Genomic DNA, 14,758 nt, shown 5'->3' with positions numbered 1-14,758 from the left:
TGTGTTCATTTGCTGTATATTTCCTCCCCTGAGTTTGGTACCCCTGCCTTCTATCAACCTCCAACTCAATTAATAAAATCTCTTATACTTCAGAACATTATAAAGAAAAGAGTCTTGTGCCCCAATCAGGGAGCAGTTTCCTGCTGGGAGGGGCTATCACTTATTGAATACCCAACAGAGGCAGAAACATAGTGAGTACTCAAAAAACTTACCCAGTGTAAGTCTTTTTGAGCTAATGACCGAAATATACCTAGTTATGTCCCTCAAATGGAAATTCCTGCCCCAGCTTATCAGCAGAGATGACAACAAAGACTAGGGTTGGGTTCTTACCCATTTTAACAGGTGAACATTGTATACCCACCTCCCCTTTTCAGATATGTGGCTCTTCTTTCATTCACTCACCTCCACAATTCCTTGGTCCCTGAAACCTCATTCCAGACCTATAACAAGAGAAGAGAGAAAAGAATAGCTGTTCAGTCACCATGCAGCAATGGTTCTCAACCTTCTGGCCCTTTAAATACAGTTCCTCATGTTGTGACCCAACCATAAAATTATTTTCATTGCTACTTCATAACTGTAATGTTGCTACTGTTATGAGTAGTAATGTAAATATCTGATATGCAGGATGGTCTTAGGCGACCCCTGTGAAAGGTCGTTCGACCGCCAAAGGAGTCGCGACCCACAGGTTGAGAACCGCTGCCATGCAGTTAGCATTTAGCCTGCCAGGCCCTATGGAGGGGAGAGCTAATCAGACCCAGTGCCTGCACTCATAAAAACTCCTCCTGAGACATATGGAAATAAAAACCACCACATAAGTGAGGAAGGAGAGAATGACCAACTCAATGCAGCTACGGGGTTCAGAAATGATTACTGACCAAGTCCCAAAGGATGGGTCATTGCACTTTAAGAGAATGGCTGAAGCATTCCAGGGAGAGACAGAACCACCTGTGCAAAGATTCAGACGCATGACAGACAGTGAGTAATTTGCCTTAATTAGAACATAAGTTCTGGGGCAAGGAGCTGGAGACTGGCTTACACCAATTCCTGGAGTCATAATGGCAAAAACAGTGTGAAGCTACTTGAGAATTGTGAACGGAGGAGTGGTGCGTCCAACCGTGTTTTAGGACAATCACTCTGGCTGCTGTGAGAAGGAAGGGTTGGAAACGAGGGCACAGGTTGTAAGGTTGCTGCGATGGAGTAAATTGAGGCCCTGGCCCCAGGGATGTCCCAGATGCCAAGATGGTGGAATGGAACAGCTGCCAAAGGGAGGCCTCTTATGGGCCCTGGTCTACAAACTGCCCTCAGCAGAAGCATCTAGAGGAGGCTCAGGTGGCACGTGGAAGGCCCACGCCTGCATCCTGGATTCTGGAGCCTACACAGCTTCGGTGGGAACCACTGCGGAGATTTCTGTGGCCCAGCCCCACTGAGGGTCTTATCCCTGGAAGACACGATGGCCATGCTACCTGAGCCCAGGCTCCCATTTCTACGCCCCTCGCTCACCTAAATCAAAGTTTCTCAGCCCTTAAGAAGTCTTTTGGGCCCTATCCGGTAGCAGGTTCAATCCCAGATCGGGGCACATACGGGAGGTAACCAATGTTTCTCTTACATTGATGTTTCTCTCTTCCCCTTCCTCTCTGTCTAAAATCAATAAAAACATATCCCCGGGTGAGGATTAAAGTAGTCTTTTTGGCAGGAACGTAACGTTTATATTTTACAAAATCAAACCAGCCAAGAAAATTTATCCATTTTCCTTGTCTATAGTTTCCAGTTCAAAACACTACTGAGATCTTATTTCTCACATATAGAATTATAATATGTACTATAACCTGCAAAGTAAGTCCTACCCACCTTTACGGATCCCTCTGACCCTGGCCTTAACTAAACACCCTGAGGCAGCGATGACTGACCTCACTTTTACCTAATGGGGAATCTAGAACCTAGAACGTTCATGCTACAAAAAGGTCTAAGCATATCCCTTTCTCACTCTGCCACTTTGCCATCCAGAACCTGCTGCTGTGGAAGCAGCCAGGCATCCAATTCCATCGTGTGGGACCACTGGATGTCCTTGAACAACGCATTCACGGAGATACTCACCTTAGTAGTAAACATGGGGATGAAAACCCACTATTTTACTTAACACATTTAAAATTATAAGTACAGAACTCAGGTCATGATCTGTTTGTTAATCTTTTTGTAAAAATAATAGATTATTTTAAAATTTACTCAACAAATACTTATTGGGAGTGTGATAGGCAGTTAGACAGATATGAGCAGAGCAAGGACTAAGGACCAGGTACAGAAGGTCATCAGAAGAGAAAGCCCCAGGTGCCTAGCAACTGACAACTGGAGGGCGCACCCTCATCCCCAGGGTGACTTTTCCTCCCCTAGCAGGTCACTGGTCCTGTGGTTTGGACCCCCTGATCTTTCATATCTCTGGTCATTCCGTTTGGACCCCTGCCCCTGACCTTTCCTCCCTAGACATAACATCTAGGCCTCAGTTGTATTTCAGCTCCACGCCCAGAAAAGCAACAAAACCAGGTAATCAACACCAGGGCTGACCTCAGGACCAGCTGCATTGCATACTGACCACCTGCCCTGGTGCCCACCAACCCATCAGTGGAGACCCTGACCCTGAAAGGACACACATGAAAAGCTGCTGAGTATCCCACTGAGTGATTCCCCCGGAATCTGCCCTAACACCTCCACGCTTAAAACCTTACGAGGAGGACCCAGTGCACGCTCCCTCCAGGGAGCACATCGGAGCCTTTCTTTCCCTTTCCCCTGCCCCCCAGGGGTCACCCTTACCTTCCTCACTTCTAAGCTTCAAGGGCCCGTCCTTTGCCTCTACCTACTGATTACTTACTCTAGCTCTGTCATTGTCTAAATAAATGTTCTTATAGTTTGAGTCTTGGCTGTGAACTCTTCCCTAGCCAGAACTCAAGCACCGAGGTTGCCAAGTCCAGGTCCAGTCTAACGCCCGGTGCCATTCTCACCACCACCACCAAGAGTCTGTGATGCAAAAGACAAAACCCCTGTTCTTAGGAATGCGTAGCGGGGAAAGCAGTCATCAAATGCACCCTAAAAACAGCGCTTGGAGTTGTGCCGAGTCCCAGGAAGAGGGGATGAGGGCAGGAGTCACCAGGGATGAGGCCCAGGCGAGACTAGCGCACTCAACGGGAACTCGGCACGGCCAGGGCGGAGTGCGGGCTCCGGGGCTGCGGAGAAACAGGACGAGGTCGCCCCCTAGAGGAGGGGCAAGGGGCGTGGCTTTCCAGGCAGAGCCAGCGAGGCAAATTCCAGAAAGAAAACGCTCCCTACATTAATCTCTGGAGTGAATCCAGATGGAAGCGCGCGGGCGTTCCTAGGCAAGGACGGGGCCTTTCGGGGCGACCCTTCCAGCGGCCGCGGCAGCAGCCACCTTGCGGGCCGAGAGCGCCCTCTGCCGGTCACAGCTTCAAGCCGCCGAAAGCCCCAACCCGGACGGGGAAACGGGCCAGAGAAGGGCCGGCCTCGGGCACTCAGTGGCCATGTCCCCAGCCCGGGCGCGCTACCTTGTCCACCTGGGCGGCACGGAGCAGGTCTCGGGCCTCCAGGAAGGAGAAGACGTGCAGCAGCTCGTGTACGCCCAGCGACGGCCCCATCGCTTCCGCAGTCCCCGGCCCGCCCCGCCTTCTCCGCGCTTCCGCCCCGCGGGCCAATCCGCGCCCGGCCCGCCTCTGCGTCCCTGCGCCGCCGGGGTGTCCCTGCCCCGGGCAGAACCCGCCCTGCTAGCGCGCATGCGCCTCATTAAGCCAATCCCGGGCCCGTCCGCCGCTCCTCGGCCCCTCCTCCCGCAGTGCGGTGGCCCCACCTACTCCGCCTCTGCCTGGCCTTGGGTTTGCCCCTGACGTCACTGTGGATCTCGCCTTTGCCCTGACCCGTACCCTGACACTCCCCAGACCCTCGCCCATCCCCTCCCGCTGACATTCACCCGCATCACTGGACCTTACAGTGTTCCCGAACCGGCACCTCTGGACCCCGCGCTGTGGTGCTGGCCCTGCCCCTTGGTCTCACCCCTTACCAATATGTGTGTCCAGGCTCCACCTCCACCTCACCCCTGCCCTCTAAACCTAACCTTTGACTTGGACCTCTCACCAGGTTCATACTGGCCGTCACCCTGCCCCTGGTCCTGCCATGTGCCCTTATCCTGACCCTCTTCCTCAACCTTGCCCTGCTCGTCACCTAGTCCTTATTAGCACCTGTCACCCACCCTTAGCCCTCGTTCCTTCACCTAACCCTGATCCTGACACCCTCACCATGAACGTCATCCCGAACCTGACCCTCACGTTCACAATGACCCTCGGCCTCCCTCTTACGTTGGCGCTGGCACGTGCCCAGACCCTCGCCCTAACTGAACCTCATGCCTTCCTTACCACGGTCCCTAGCCTGGTCTCACCCTTGCCTTGGGCCCTGACCCTGACCCTGAACCTCACCCTGGACTTGGTCCTGGCCCTGGCCATGTGCAGATCAGTTAGTGTAAGGGTGAGGGTCGTGATCAAGTTCAAGTCAGGGCAGGTCAGAGTCACAGGATGAATGTAAGATGAGGGACAGAGTAATAAAGGCCAGAATCAGAGTGAGGGTGAGTGTCTAGTTCAGGGTAAAATTCTGTATCAGGCTACAGATCTGGATGAGAAAGAGGTCAGTGTCAGAATCAGGTTCATGGTCAAAATCAGTGTAAGGGAAATTTTAGGGCCAGGGTTATGTTCAAGATCAATGTGAGAATCATGATCAAGGTCAGGACCAGGGTCAGGTGGAGTGTCCATTAGAGGATCAGTGAGAGGATGAAGGTCAGGGGCTATTGTTAGGGTGAGGTAAGATTGAGAGTTGCACTCGGGTTGACAGTGAATGTCCAATTCTGCGTAGGATTCGGAACAAGGTCAGGGTGAGGCTGATATTCAGGATTAGTTGGGGTCAGTGTCAGGTTATGGGTCCAGATCAAGGTTAGGATAGTCAGTTCAGGGTGAGCATGATGTTCATTGTCAAGGTCAATTAAGTCAATGTGGGGTTTGTTTTCTTTTGCTGCTGGAGTGAAGACCTCCCACCTTCACTTCTCTCTCTTGTATATACACCCACCTGGATAATCTAAGACACTCTTCCCTTGTCAAGGTCTGTACACTTGATCACACCTGCAAAGCCCTATTGCTATGTAAGGCAACATTTTCATGGGTTAGAACATGGGCATCTTTGAGGACTGAGCATTCTTCAACCTACCAGTTATTGTCAGGTTTAAGGTCAAGGATGGGTCAAGATGTGGGCATTGACCACGCTGAGGATGATGGTCACCGTAATGATGGTCAAGTTTGATTTCAGGTCAGGTTCACAGCCAAGTGTGAGTCCAGGTTCTGCTCAAAGGTCAGTGTTAGGATGAGGATCAAGGTCAGGGTGAAATTGAGGTTTGGGTTAATGTCAATGTCAGGACCAGGGTCCTGGTAAGGTTTGACATGCAGACTAGTTTCAGGTTCAAGGTCAGGCTCTATGGTTAGGGTGGAGGACTATGATGGTCCTTGTTAGAGAATTCAATCTAGGGGCAGGGATAGAGTGAAGTTGAGACTCATAATCAGATTAAGGGTACCAAGAGTCTCATTCGTGATAGTGTTGAGTCATGACCAGTGTAACAAATAGTCATTGTCAAGGGAAAGTCAAGGTCAGGATAAGTATGACAGCCATGTTAAGCATCAGGATCAGGGTCATGATGAGCATCAAAGTATGAATGCCAATCAGAGAGGGTCAATGTTATTGTGAGAGTGATGGGGGAGTTCATGAAAAAGGTTAAGTTCTATGTCAAGTGGGGTCAGTTATGGTGAGGGTCATGGTCAATGCCAAGATCAAGGCCAGGTTTAGGTGGGTAAGGGTCTGACAAAGAATTGGGTGAGGGTGAGTGTATATGTCAGTCAGGGTGATGAATAAGGGTCAGGTTTAACGTAAGGCTTAAGGACAGAGTGAAGGTCATGAAAATTGAGCTAGACATTCTGACACAGATGTGGCTGGAGAAACAGGCAGAGGTCCAATCCTGAAAACATCTTTAAAGACAGATGAGACGGCCACTTTCCTCTCCAGAAAGCAACAACTGGGGTTTGTGTTTTATATTCCCTCTAAAAGCAGTGACTGGCGATGTTAGTCACCTCTGTCCTCAGTGCTTACAGAAGTTTATTCACATGGGGCACAAAATGAATATTTTAAGAATAAGAGTACTAAGAATATAGTTCTTTAATCTGCCTGTTTTTATCTATCCTTGAACCAATATCACTGTCTCAATTATTACAGCCCTATGCCAAGTCTTGGTATCTAATAGGTAAGCCCTTTCATCATCATTCTTCTCATTTCTGCTTCCTCCTTTCAACACTTATATTTCCATATATATTTTACAACTGTCTTATCAAATTATTAAATAAGAAAAACAAGAGCTGGATAGAATTGTATTGTGATTTATTGAATTAACAAGTGAGTTTCAGGAATGCCTGTCTCCTTCTCGAAGGAAGAAGATGGCACAACTGATTCTGGCTCACCCTTCTCCAAAGGCAGAGATGTCTGTAAACCAGATTAAGGTGTTTGGCTCACAACCTGAGCCATACTTGGGCCTGGACTTCCGCCACATCACCTCCAAAGGGAAGCTCCATCATATAAAGCCCCTAGGGAGCCCCCAAGATTAGAGTAGCCATGAATGGGTCACTTTCCCAGAGACCACAGAGAAGCAAGGACCAGGAGAAAATGCCACCTCGGCCACTTCCCTTGACAGGAATGGAAGAAAGGCAGACACCAGGCAGAACTACTTGGGCTTTTTTATAATAAATCTCAAAAACTGAAGTAGTGTTTAACATCCTTGAGAACAAAAGCAAACCCACCCCCTTCCCACTCGGGGTTCTGAATTGAGGACATCCTCCTCTGTGCTCACAGAAGGCTCTTCCAGGACGTGTCCTGGCCAGAAAGGCAGTGCCTGGAGCAGCAGCACCACGGCCAGCACGGAGGTGGGCGCACTGCCCCTTCCTGTAAGTCAGCAGCCCTCAGCCTCGGGCCTCCTCCTCTGCTGGGGCTGGACATCCTCACTGCCGGGCTGGGACAGGACCAGGCACGAGTGAGCCCAGTGCGGTCGTAGTGGCCGTGGGCTGAGTCAGGCTGGAGCAGAGGAACAGGAGGCCCTGGGACACAGGCCGGCGGGGCCTGGTCCAGCAGCTCAGCTCTCCGGGAGGAAGGGCCGAATCAGCTCTGGGTTCAACAGCAGCTCCTCGAGGGGCTGGTCCACATGGAAGTCATGGACGTTGGAAGGCCCTGGGTGGGCCTTGGGGGCCAGTCCCCCCGGGCGCTGGGGAATTGGCAGCTCCGAAGGGTGGGCAGGCAGGGGGGCTGTGAAGAAGTACTGGTGCAGGAGGGCCTGGGGGTGACAAGAAGGAACAGCATATGGAAACCCACCCCTTCCCTGTCCCAGCCTCAGCTCACTTCCTGAGCCGGGGAGACAGGTGCTGCCCTGCACAGCTCCTTCCTTCCCCTGCTTGGCTGACTCGCTTCTGAGTGCTGACTGGGCACGGCTCCAGAGGCCAGGGGTGCCGCAGCGCACAGACCTCCACGTGCCGGGAGTGGGGGACAGTAAACAACACAGAGAAGTAAGGGAGTCAGTGTGCCAAATGACCAGGGCCGAAGCGGCGCAGGCTGCAGTGCTGAGAGGAGGCCCTGGAAGGTGGCACTTGAACAAAGACAAGAGAGATGAGTACGTGAGGCCCAGGGACAGAAGTGCACAGACCCTAGGACATGGGGGGAGCCCTGGGGCCAGAGCGGGGTGACCGAGAGGGACAGGAACAAGCAGTCAGAGGTGACAGCCCCAAGCCCGTGACTCCTGTGGGCCACTAGGACCTGGGCTGTCCTCTGGGGGAGCTACAACAGGAGGGCCCTGCAGAGGGTGCTGGCCTGTCTGGACAAGGTCAGGACCTCTGCCAGGTGGGAGCAGACACTGAATGGGCAGGAGGAGACTCTGGGAACAATGGGGAGGGGTTTAGATGGAGCGGGAAGTGCTAAGTTGGTCTCAGGATGCTCTGAAGGCACGGTGGATGTGGTGCTCACCAGGCGCATGCATGAACACACACTGCTAGTGCCAAGGGGGCGAGGGGAGTGGTACAAGCCACAGAGACCCTGACGCCATAGGCCCATGGTCCCCCTTCCTTCCCTGCCTCCCTGCCACAACCCGTCCTGCTGGGTCCTTCTCTCCGGGCCTCCGCTCATCATCTCTCATAGGAAACACCTCCCGTGCCTTAACCCATCCTCCAGGAAGCCTGACGCCCACTGCCTGGGCGGCCTGCCTCACCACAAGGTAGAGACCCCACAGGGATGGGGCCATGACCACTTGTTCGCTCTGGCCCAAGCCCAGGACAGTGCCTGGAATATGCCAACGCTGAGTAAATACCTGCTGGAGGAATGAAGGCATGACGAAGCGAGTCACCAGTAACCGGAGGGGCTGTCTTCTGTGAGGTGGGCACGCCCTTCCAACGGGCCACCCTTCCTGCCTGCAGCCCCTCCGGGGTCTGCTCGAGAGGCTCGGTGCCTCCGAGCCCCCATCACACCTTCTCAGGGGCCTTGGCCTCCTGAGTCCCATGAGCGTGAGTGAGGAGGGTCAGGGCCACGGGTCACCCTACCTGAGAGGCTGCAATGCGCTGGCGCGGAGGGTAGAGGAGGAACTGCCCCAGCAGGTCCAAGGCCTGGGGAGAGGCGTCGGGCAGCACCTCTCCTAGGGGCACAGGCGCCTGCTCCTCGAAGGAGATCTTGTTGTAGTCAGGCAGCTCCGTGATCTCCTGAGGGGAACGGGGCGCCTCAGGGCCAGCACTGCCCGCCAGCTCCCTCCGACAGTCCTCGCTCCCTGTTGCCCACCTGCTCAGGCTACTGGCTGCGGCCCCAGCCACGTGTCCCACCCTCACCCCATCGCCCATGTCTTCACTCACTCACTCAGTCCCTCGTGCCTCCACCCTTTCCAGAACCTGCTCCACCCCCAGCTTGGAGAGACTGCAGGTGCTGGGGGCAGGCAGGATGGGACAGCGGACAGCAGGGAGGGGGGAGCCCCCAAGCTGGGCGAGGACAGTGGTCTGGGATTTCAGGGAGGCATGGGGCCAAAAGAGCGAAATTACAGAGAGGAGAGTCACCAGCTACCAGGGGGAATGAAGGACACCTCCCCGTTCCCCTTCCCCACCGAAGGCCCCTGCTAACCGGCCAGATTTGAGGGCTAGGGGTGCCCAAGATGCGAAGTACACAGCAAAGCTGTTCGATGTCGTTCTCCCCTGGGAAAAGCGGGGACCCGTTCAACAGCTCCCCCAGTATGCAGCCAACGGCCCTGCAGATACAGAAGCCAAACAGATCACAGACTCACACCACGGGCACCGGTCTCCCCACACCAGCTCCATCGCCTCACACCATGAACACCGGTCTACGCATACCAGCTCTATCACTCCCCACCACGGACACACATCTCCTCACACCAGCACCCACCTCTTGGCGCAAAGTAGCTTAGAGGGCTCACAGCCAAGACCAAGCCTCCAAACAATCAAAGACCTCCAGCCTACAACACAGAGCACAGCCCCCTCTCCAAGAATCTCTCAGCCTCAAATCTACAACACACAATAACCACTCAACAGTTCTGCACCTTCTGAGAGCTCCCCACCCCGGGACACACAGCCACCTCCTCACATTCTGCGGCAGGCCTCCAACCAGCCCCCCAATCTCAAACTCTTAGGCATGTATACACACGCTGTCTCAAGTGAAGGCTCAGAGCCTTACCGCCCAAGAACCCGGGCCTCAGGATCGTTCAGGGCAGTTGCATCCTCTGCACAATAGCTAGATGCACCACACCCCAGGAAACTTCCCTCTGGGACAACCACTCCGATCCCACCAAACCCCCATCCAGCTCCAAAAAGTCCTGGAGAGGAACACTGGTCCCGAACTCCTCAGAGATACCCTAACTGGGGAAGAGAGCCCAAGGCAACCCAGAGCTCACAGCCCGAAAATACTGCTAAGCGGCTGAGAGATCCCAATGCCCAGGAGGAAAGGGTGACTCCTGGACCCACGTCCCCCCCTTGCCCAGCCCAGTCTCACCACAGGTCGACCCCCTGGTCATACTGGCGGGCACCATACAGGAGCTCGGGGGCTCGGTACCACCTGCAAGAGAAAGGTGGGTGGTCACAGCCAAGTCTCCAGTCTGACCGGAGGCTGCCCCAGAAGGTCACTCTGGCCCCCGTGCCCGCCTCATGAGCAATGTCTGGAGAGGCCCAGAAGCCTCTTTTCCCCGGGGGAGGCATGGGGCCTGTCCATCGCTAGGTCCTGCCTGGGAACCGCCCTCCCTACCTGGTGGCCACCTGGTGTGTATAGAGGCGGCTGCCGTCTGGGGAAAAGACCCGGGCCAGGCCGAAGTCCGCTATCTTGAGCTGGCCCGAGGCGCTGATGAGCAGGTTGGCTGGTTTCAGGTCCTGAGAGCACCAAAGGAGGCATCAGTTCTTCAGGGCCCCAAGAGAACCTTGGGGGCTGGCAGGCTGAGCACCTGGGTCAGCCCAAGTCCCCACCCCCTGCAGGACCACACCCCAGAGGGCTTACCCACAGGCCCCACCCCTTCAGTCCCCCTCTCTGGTCTTGTCTTCTTCAAGGGCTGGTCCACCCCCAATCCAAGGGGCCCTCAGGCCCCACCCAGCCCCTGCTGGGACTGACCCGATGCACGATGTTGTTGGCGTGGCAGAAGGAGACACCTTTAAGGAGCATCTGCAGGTAGCTCTTGACCTGTGCCTGGGCAAGCGGCCTCTGGGTGTGGCGCACCACCTCCGCCAGATCTGACAGCATGAACTCGAAGGCCAGCACAAAGCCTGCCCCGTGCGGGAATACGGCCTTCAGCTGCACCACCTGCAGGCAGGGCATCCAGTCAGCCCCCAGACGCATAGGGCTCAGACTCCCTCTGGAACCCCCAGCCCTTGCCACAGCAGAGGACAAGACAGACAGAAGAGGTGACATAAGATCTGAACGGGGACCAGGGAGCTGGGTGCCCTCTTGTTGTTCCTGTCTCCTGAGAGAAAACAGGCTCCCACTCTAACACTCCACTCACACTCAGGGAAAAGGAGGTCTAAGGCCACTTAGGGCAACGTCTGGTTCCCCCACCCAGCCCACAAACTGGAAAATCAACACACACACACACACACACACACACTCACACACACACAGTCAAGTCTCATCTGGTTTCCTCTAGGGCAGCGGTTCTCAACCTGTGGGTCGCGACCCCTTTGGGGGTCGAACGACCCTTTCACAGGGGTCGCCTAAGACCATCGGAAAACATATATAATTACATATTGTTTTTGTGATTAATCACTATGCTTTAATTATGTTCAATTTGTAACAATGAAATTAGAGGTCACCACAACATGAGGAACTGTATTAAAGGGTTTCGGCATTAGGAAGGTTGAGAACCACTGCTCTAGGGCTATTAAATCCCAGCACCAAGAAAAGGCAACCACTGCTCCCCAGAACTGTGACAGCTGGAGACACGTCATATGTACTGAGGGCCCACAGGCCACAGGTGTTGGGCTGCACAGGAACGAGCAAGAAAAGGGGACCTTAAGGAGCTGCCAGCACTGGGGAACGACTACTGACAAATGGTTCTAATGAGGACAGAAGAGAAAGAACGGGGTGGGGATGATTATACAGGGAGCTGAACAGGAGCTCTGGGCAGGAGTCAGCAAGCACAAAACCCCGAGGCAAGAACAGAGGAGGCTGGAGGGAGGGACATGTACATGTGGGAAGGCTCTGCTCTCTTCCGCCCCAAAGCCCAGAATGGTGCTGGTCCTGGGAGCATCATTTAAGCTGTGTTGAATGAATGGAAAGAGAGGCTGGAGGCGGGTGGGAGCAGATGGTGACAGTGCTTTCACTGTGAAGACAAGCCACTGGGAACGGACAACTCCACCTACATGCTTTTGACTGTGGGGCAGGGCAGCAGTGGGAAGGCTGCTGTAGCTGTTCTGGCGAAAGGCGACAGTGGCCGGGCCAGCGTGAAATCTACAGTGTTTTAAAGACAGAACCTCAGGCCTGCTGATCACAGGATGCAGGGCCTTGTCACCAGCCTCCTGGTGGCCACACAGGGGCTGTCAGCAAGCCCTTTACTCCCTCAAAAAACGAGAATGGTCTTACTGCTATTTTTCTGATTTTGAGGCGAGGACATAGTCATTTTACAGAGTGAAACACACACATACATTCAGATAATACACAAAATTACTTTAAAAAAATTTTTAAATATATTTTTATTAATTTCAGAGAGGAAGGGAGAGAGAGAGAAACATCAACGATGGGAGAGAATCATTGATCAGGTGCCTCCTGCACGCCCCCTACTGGGAATTGAGCCTACAACCCGGGCATGTGCCCTTGACCAGAATCGAACCTGGGACCTTTCAGTCTGCAAACTGACGCTCTATCCACTGAGCCAAACCAGCTAAGGCCAAAATTACTTTTTAATAAACAAAAAAAGGAAAATCCCACCTACAATAATCAACCTTAAGAGTATATCCCCCCAGACTTTACAACAGATACGGCATACAGACACACATTCACATATACACAGATATGTTTTCATACAAAACCGGGATGACAAACAGTTTTAGAGCGTGCCCTTGTCACCCAATATATCATGAAGAGCTTCAGAGATTAAGGAACAAATCAGGGGCTCCCTTATCCAAGGTCAACCCATCCTTGTCACTCCCCGGGAAGTTGAGCACATTATCCACTCCTGACGTGGACAAGAGAGAGAGCCAAAGAGAATGAGGCTGGGATATGAGGTGTCCCTCTTTATGTGCCCACAGACCCTCCCAGTCCTGTCACAGCACCAACCACGCCAGCTGGGCCCTGTAGCTCCTGTCCATCTCCCTTACCACACTAACTTCTCAAGAGCCTGGTGAGGGCCCGTTTCTCCCGTGTTGCCAGTGCCCAGCACCGGGTGGGGCCTACAAAAGGCCCCAAAGTTAAAACATCCAGACTCCTCAATCAGACCTGGTCCCAAGCCTCCACAGACAAGCTGAGCCCCATTTGCTGGTGGCTGGCCCTGCTCCCTGGTCTGAGAGAGGTCGATCCCAAAACCTCCCTTGCCGATTAACCGAGAAAACTCAGAAGGACAATGGAGGTCAAGCAGTTAACCCAGCCTGCAGAACACAGCAGGAGCTCAATAGGTGGCAGTGATCATTACCACTAGAAACCACTGAAGAGTTCTGAGAAATAAGGCATACGTTCGTGAATGGATGGATGAGTACAGAAAGAAGTGGATGAACAAGAAAGTGAATGAGTGAGGAATGAAGTAGTTTGGTAAATGAGAGTGAATACGTGGGCAAGAAGGGAAGTGAGGGTGGGGAAGCACATGAGCCAGTAGAGTGGGTGCAGGTCCCCCCCCCCCGAGTGGGAGTGAGTAGAGGGCGGGAGGAGGTGCCCGGCCCCCAGCCTCACTCACATACTGATTGTCCTCGATCTCCTGCAGGGCCTTGATCTCCCGCAGGGCCTGGTTGGGGATGCCATCCTCCAGCCGCCGCAGGGCCACCTTCTTGAGGGCAACGATCTCTCCAGTCTGTGCAGGACGGAACGCAGACACTGCCACCCCATGGCCCCTGGGAAAGGCTGGCGAGGGGGTGGAAAACGCACCCTCTGGGTGGGACGCAGAGGCCCGAGGCCCTCGTGAGGATGGAGGGTGCCCCCATCCCGTCAGGAGGGAAGTCACAGTTCAGAAGCATCCTCAGCACGCTCCTGGGGACACGTGTGGGATGCGGCGGGCCGCAATCTGGACGCCTCCATCCCCACCCCTTAAAGGGGTTAAAGTGATGAGCACACGCGGCGAAGAGGAGAGAGACCGGGAGGCCGGCGCAATGGCCCACGCCTGGGTTCGGAAAACAGGTGCACCTCACAGAGAAAGGAACGGGACCCAAGGAGGAAGGCCCGGGAGGCCCCCGGGGCGCAGCTCACCTCTATGTGCTTGGCCTTGAAGACGATGCCGTGTGCGCCCTCCCCGATGCGCCCCAGAATGCAGTACTGGTCCATCGCCCGCCCTCCGGTGCCCGGACCGGGCTGCCTAGAGACTGGGCGGCCCCCAAGCGCCGCGGGCCGGCGGCCAAGTGCAGCTGGGGACGCGCGCGGGCCTCATCTGAACTTTCCCCGAGGCCCCCGCCCCCACGCCGCAGGGCGCTTCATCGGGTGGAGGGCACCCGCGAGCGGACAACGCCAGCCCCCGAGCGCCGAGCAACAACCGCAACAGACCCCAGCCCGCCGCTGGGAGTCACGTAAGGAGATACGCAAGCACGCCGGGAGGGCGGGGCCGCGGGGCCTGGAGGGCGGGGCTTCAGGCTGAAGGGCGGGGCCGCAGGGCCGGGAGGGCGGGGCCTCGAGCTGAAGGGCGGGGCCTCGAGCTGAAGGGCGGGGCCGCGAGGGTTAGGAGACTCCCAGCAGTGACGGTGAAGGGAGAGGGCCCGGGCTGAGTGGTAGAGGGACCCTCAGTGAGGCCTCCCTTCTGGAAGGTCAAATGGCAACATACAGAGATAACTTTTTAAAAGTGCAAACTCCAAAAAGAGAAAAAAAGGACAAACTCTGACTCAGAAAATCTATGACTAAGGGCTTCTCATGAGGAAACATTTGAAGGAATTTGCAACTTGAATGATTTTAACAATTGCATATCATCAAAGGAGGTTGACCAAAAAAACACACAACAGAAGTAGCTCTTAAATTTCTGGAAAGATGCTCA

General features: G+C 54.5%; 2 protein-coding genes across 8 annotated transcripts in view; both read right to left on the bottom strand.

Annotated features, from left to right (window-relative positions):
• LOC118667619 (F-box/WD repeat-containing protein 12-like) overlaps positions 1–3,692 on the bottom strand; it is a 40,918-nt gene extending 37,226 nt beyond the window's left edge. For 6 of the 7 annotated variants that reach the window (XR_004971344.1, XR_004971343.1, XR_004971342.1 and 3 more), the window contains exons 1-2: positions 3,552–3,692; positions 403–440 (exon numbers count right to left, since the gene is read on the bottom strand). Coding sequence is in view for 3 of the 7 variants with exons in the window: in XM_036331331.1 (XP_036187224.1) it covers positions 403–440; positions 3,552–3,641 (128 nt within the window). In the remaining 4 variants the exon portion in view is untranslated. Of the gene's footprint in view, positions 1–402; positions 441–3,318; positions 3,461–3,551 lie in introns of those variants that run through there. The other variant, XM_036331332.1, reaches the window with a different exon arrangement.
• Positions 3,693–6,448: 2,756 nt separating this feature from the next.
• On the bottom strand, positions 6,449–14,313 carry CDK20 (cyclin dependent kinase 20). The gene is made up of 8 exons (XM_036331329.1): positions 13,987–14,313; positions 13,481–13,594; positions 10,714–10,902; positions 10,357–10,478; positions 10,108–10,170; positions 9,226–9,349; positions 8,661–8,816; positions 6,449–7,408 (listed from the first exon to the last, which is right to left on the bottom strand). Exons 1-8 carry the CDS (start codon positions 14,059–14,061, stop codon positions 7,211–7,213), a joined length of 1,041 nt encoding a protein of 346 aa, XP_036187222.1. The 5' UTR covers positions 14,062–14,313; the 3' UTR covers positions 6,449–7,210.
• Positions 14,314–14,758: the final 445 nt, after the last annotated feature.

Source organism: Myotis myotis, unplaced genomic scaffold (assembly GCF_014108235.1).
Source record: "Myotis myotis isolate mMyoMyo1 unplaced genomic scaffold, mMyoMyo1.p scaffold_m19_p_12, whole genome shotgun sequence".
NCBI classification, from domain to species: Eukaryota; Metazoa; Chordata; class Mammalia; order Chiroptera; family Vespertilionidae; genus Myotis; species Myotis myotis.
This window is presented reverse-complemented; position numbering and strand designations above follow the sequence as displayed.

Excerpts from the sequence above, each read along its gene's own strand:
- CDK20 (XM_036331329.1), bottom strand. The coding sequence starts at position 14,061 with ATGGACCAGTACTGCATTCTGGGGCGCATCGGGGAGGGCGCACACGGC. Across the intron at positions 10,903-13,480 it reads AGATCGAGGACAATCAGTAT|GTGGTGCAGCTGAAGGCCGT; the intron begins GTGAGTGAGGCT and ends CCCTGCCTGCAG. Across the intron at positions 8,817-9,225 it reads CTAGCCCTCAAATCTGGCCG|GAGATCACGGAGCTGCCTGA; the intron begins GTTAGCAGGGGC and ends CGTTCCCCTCAG.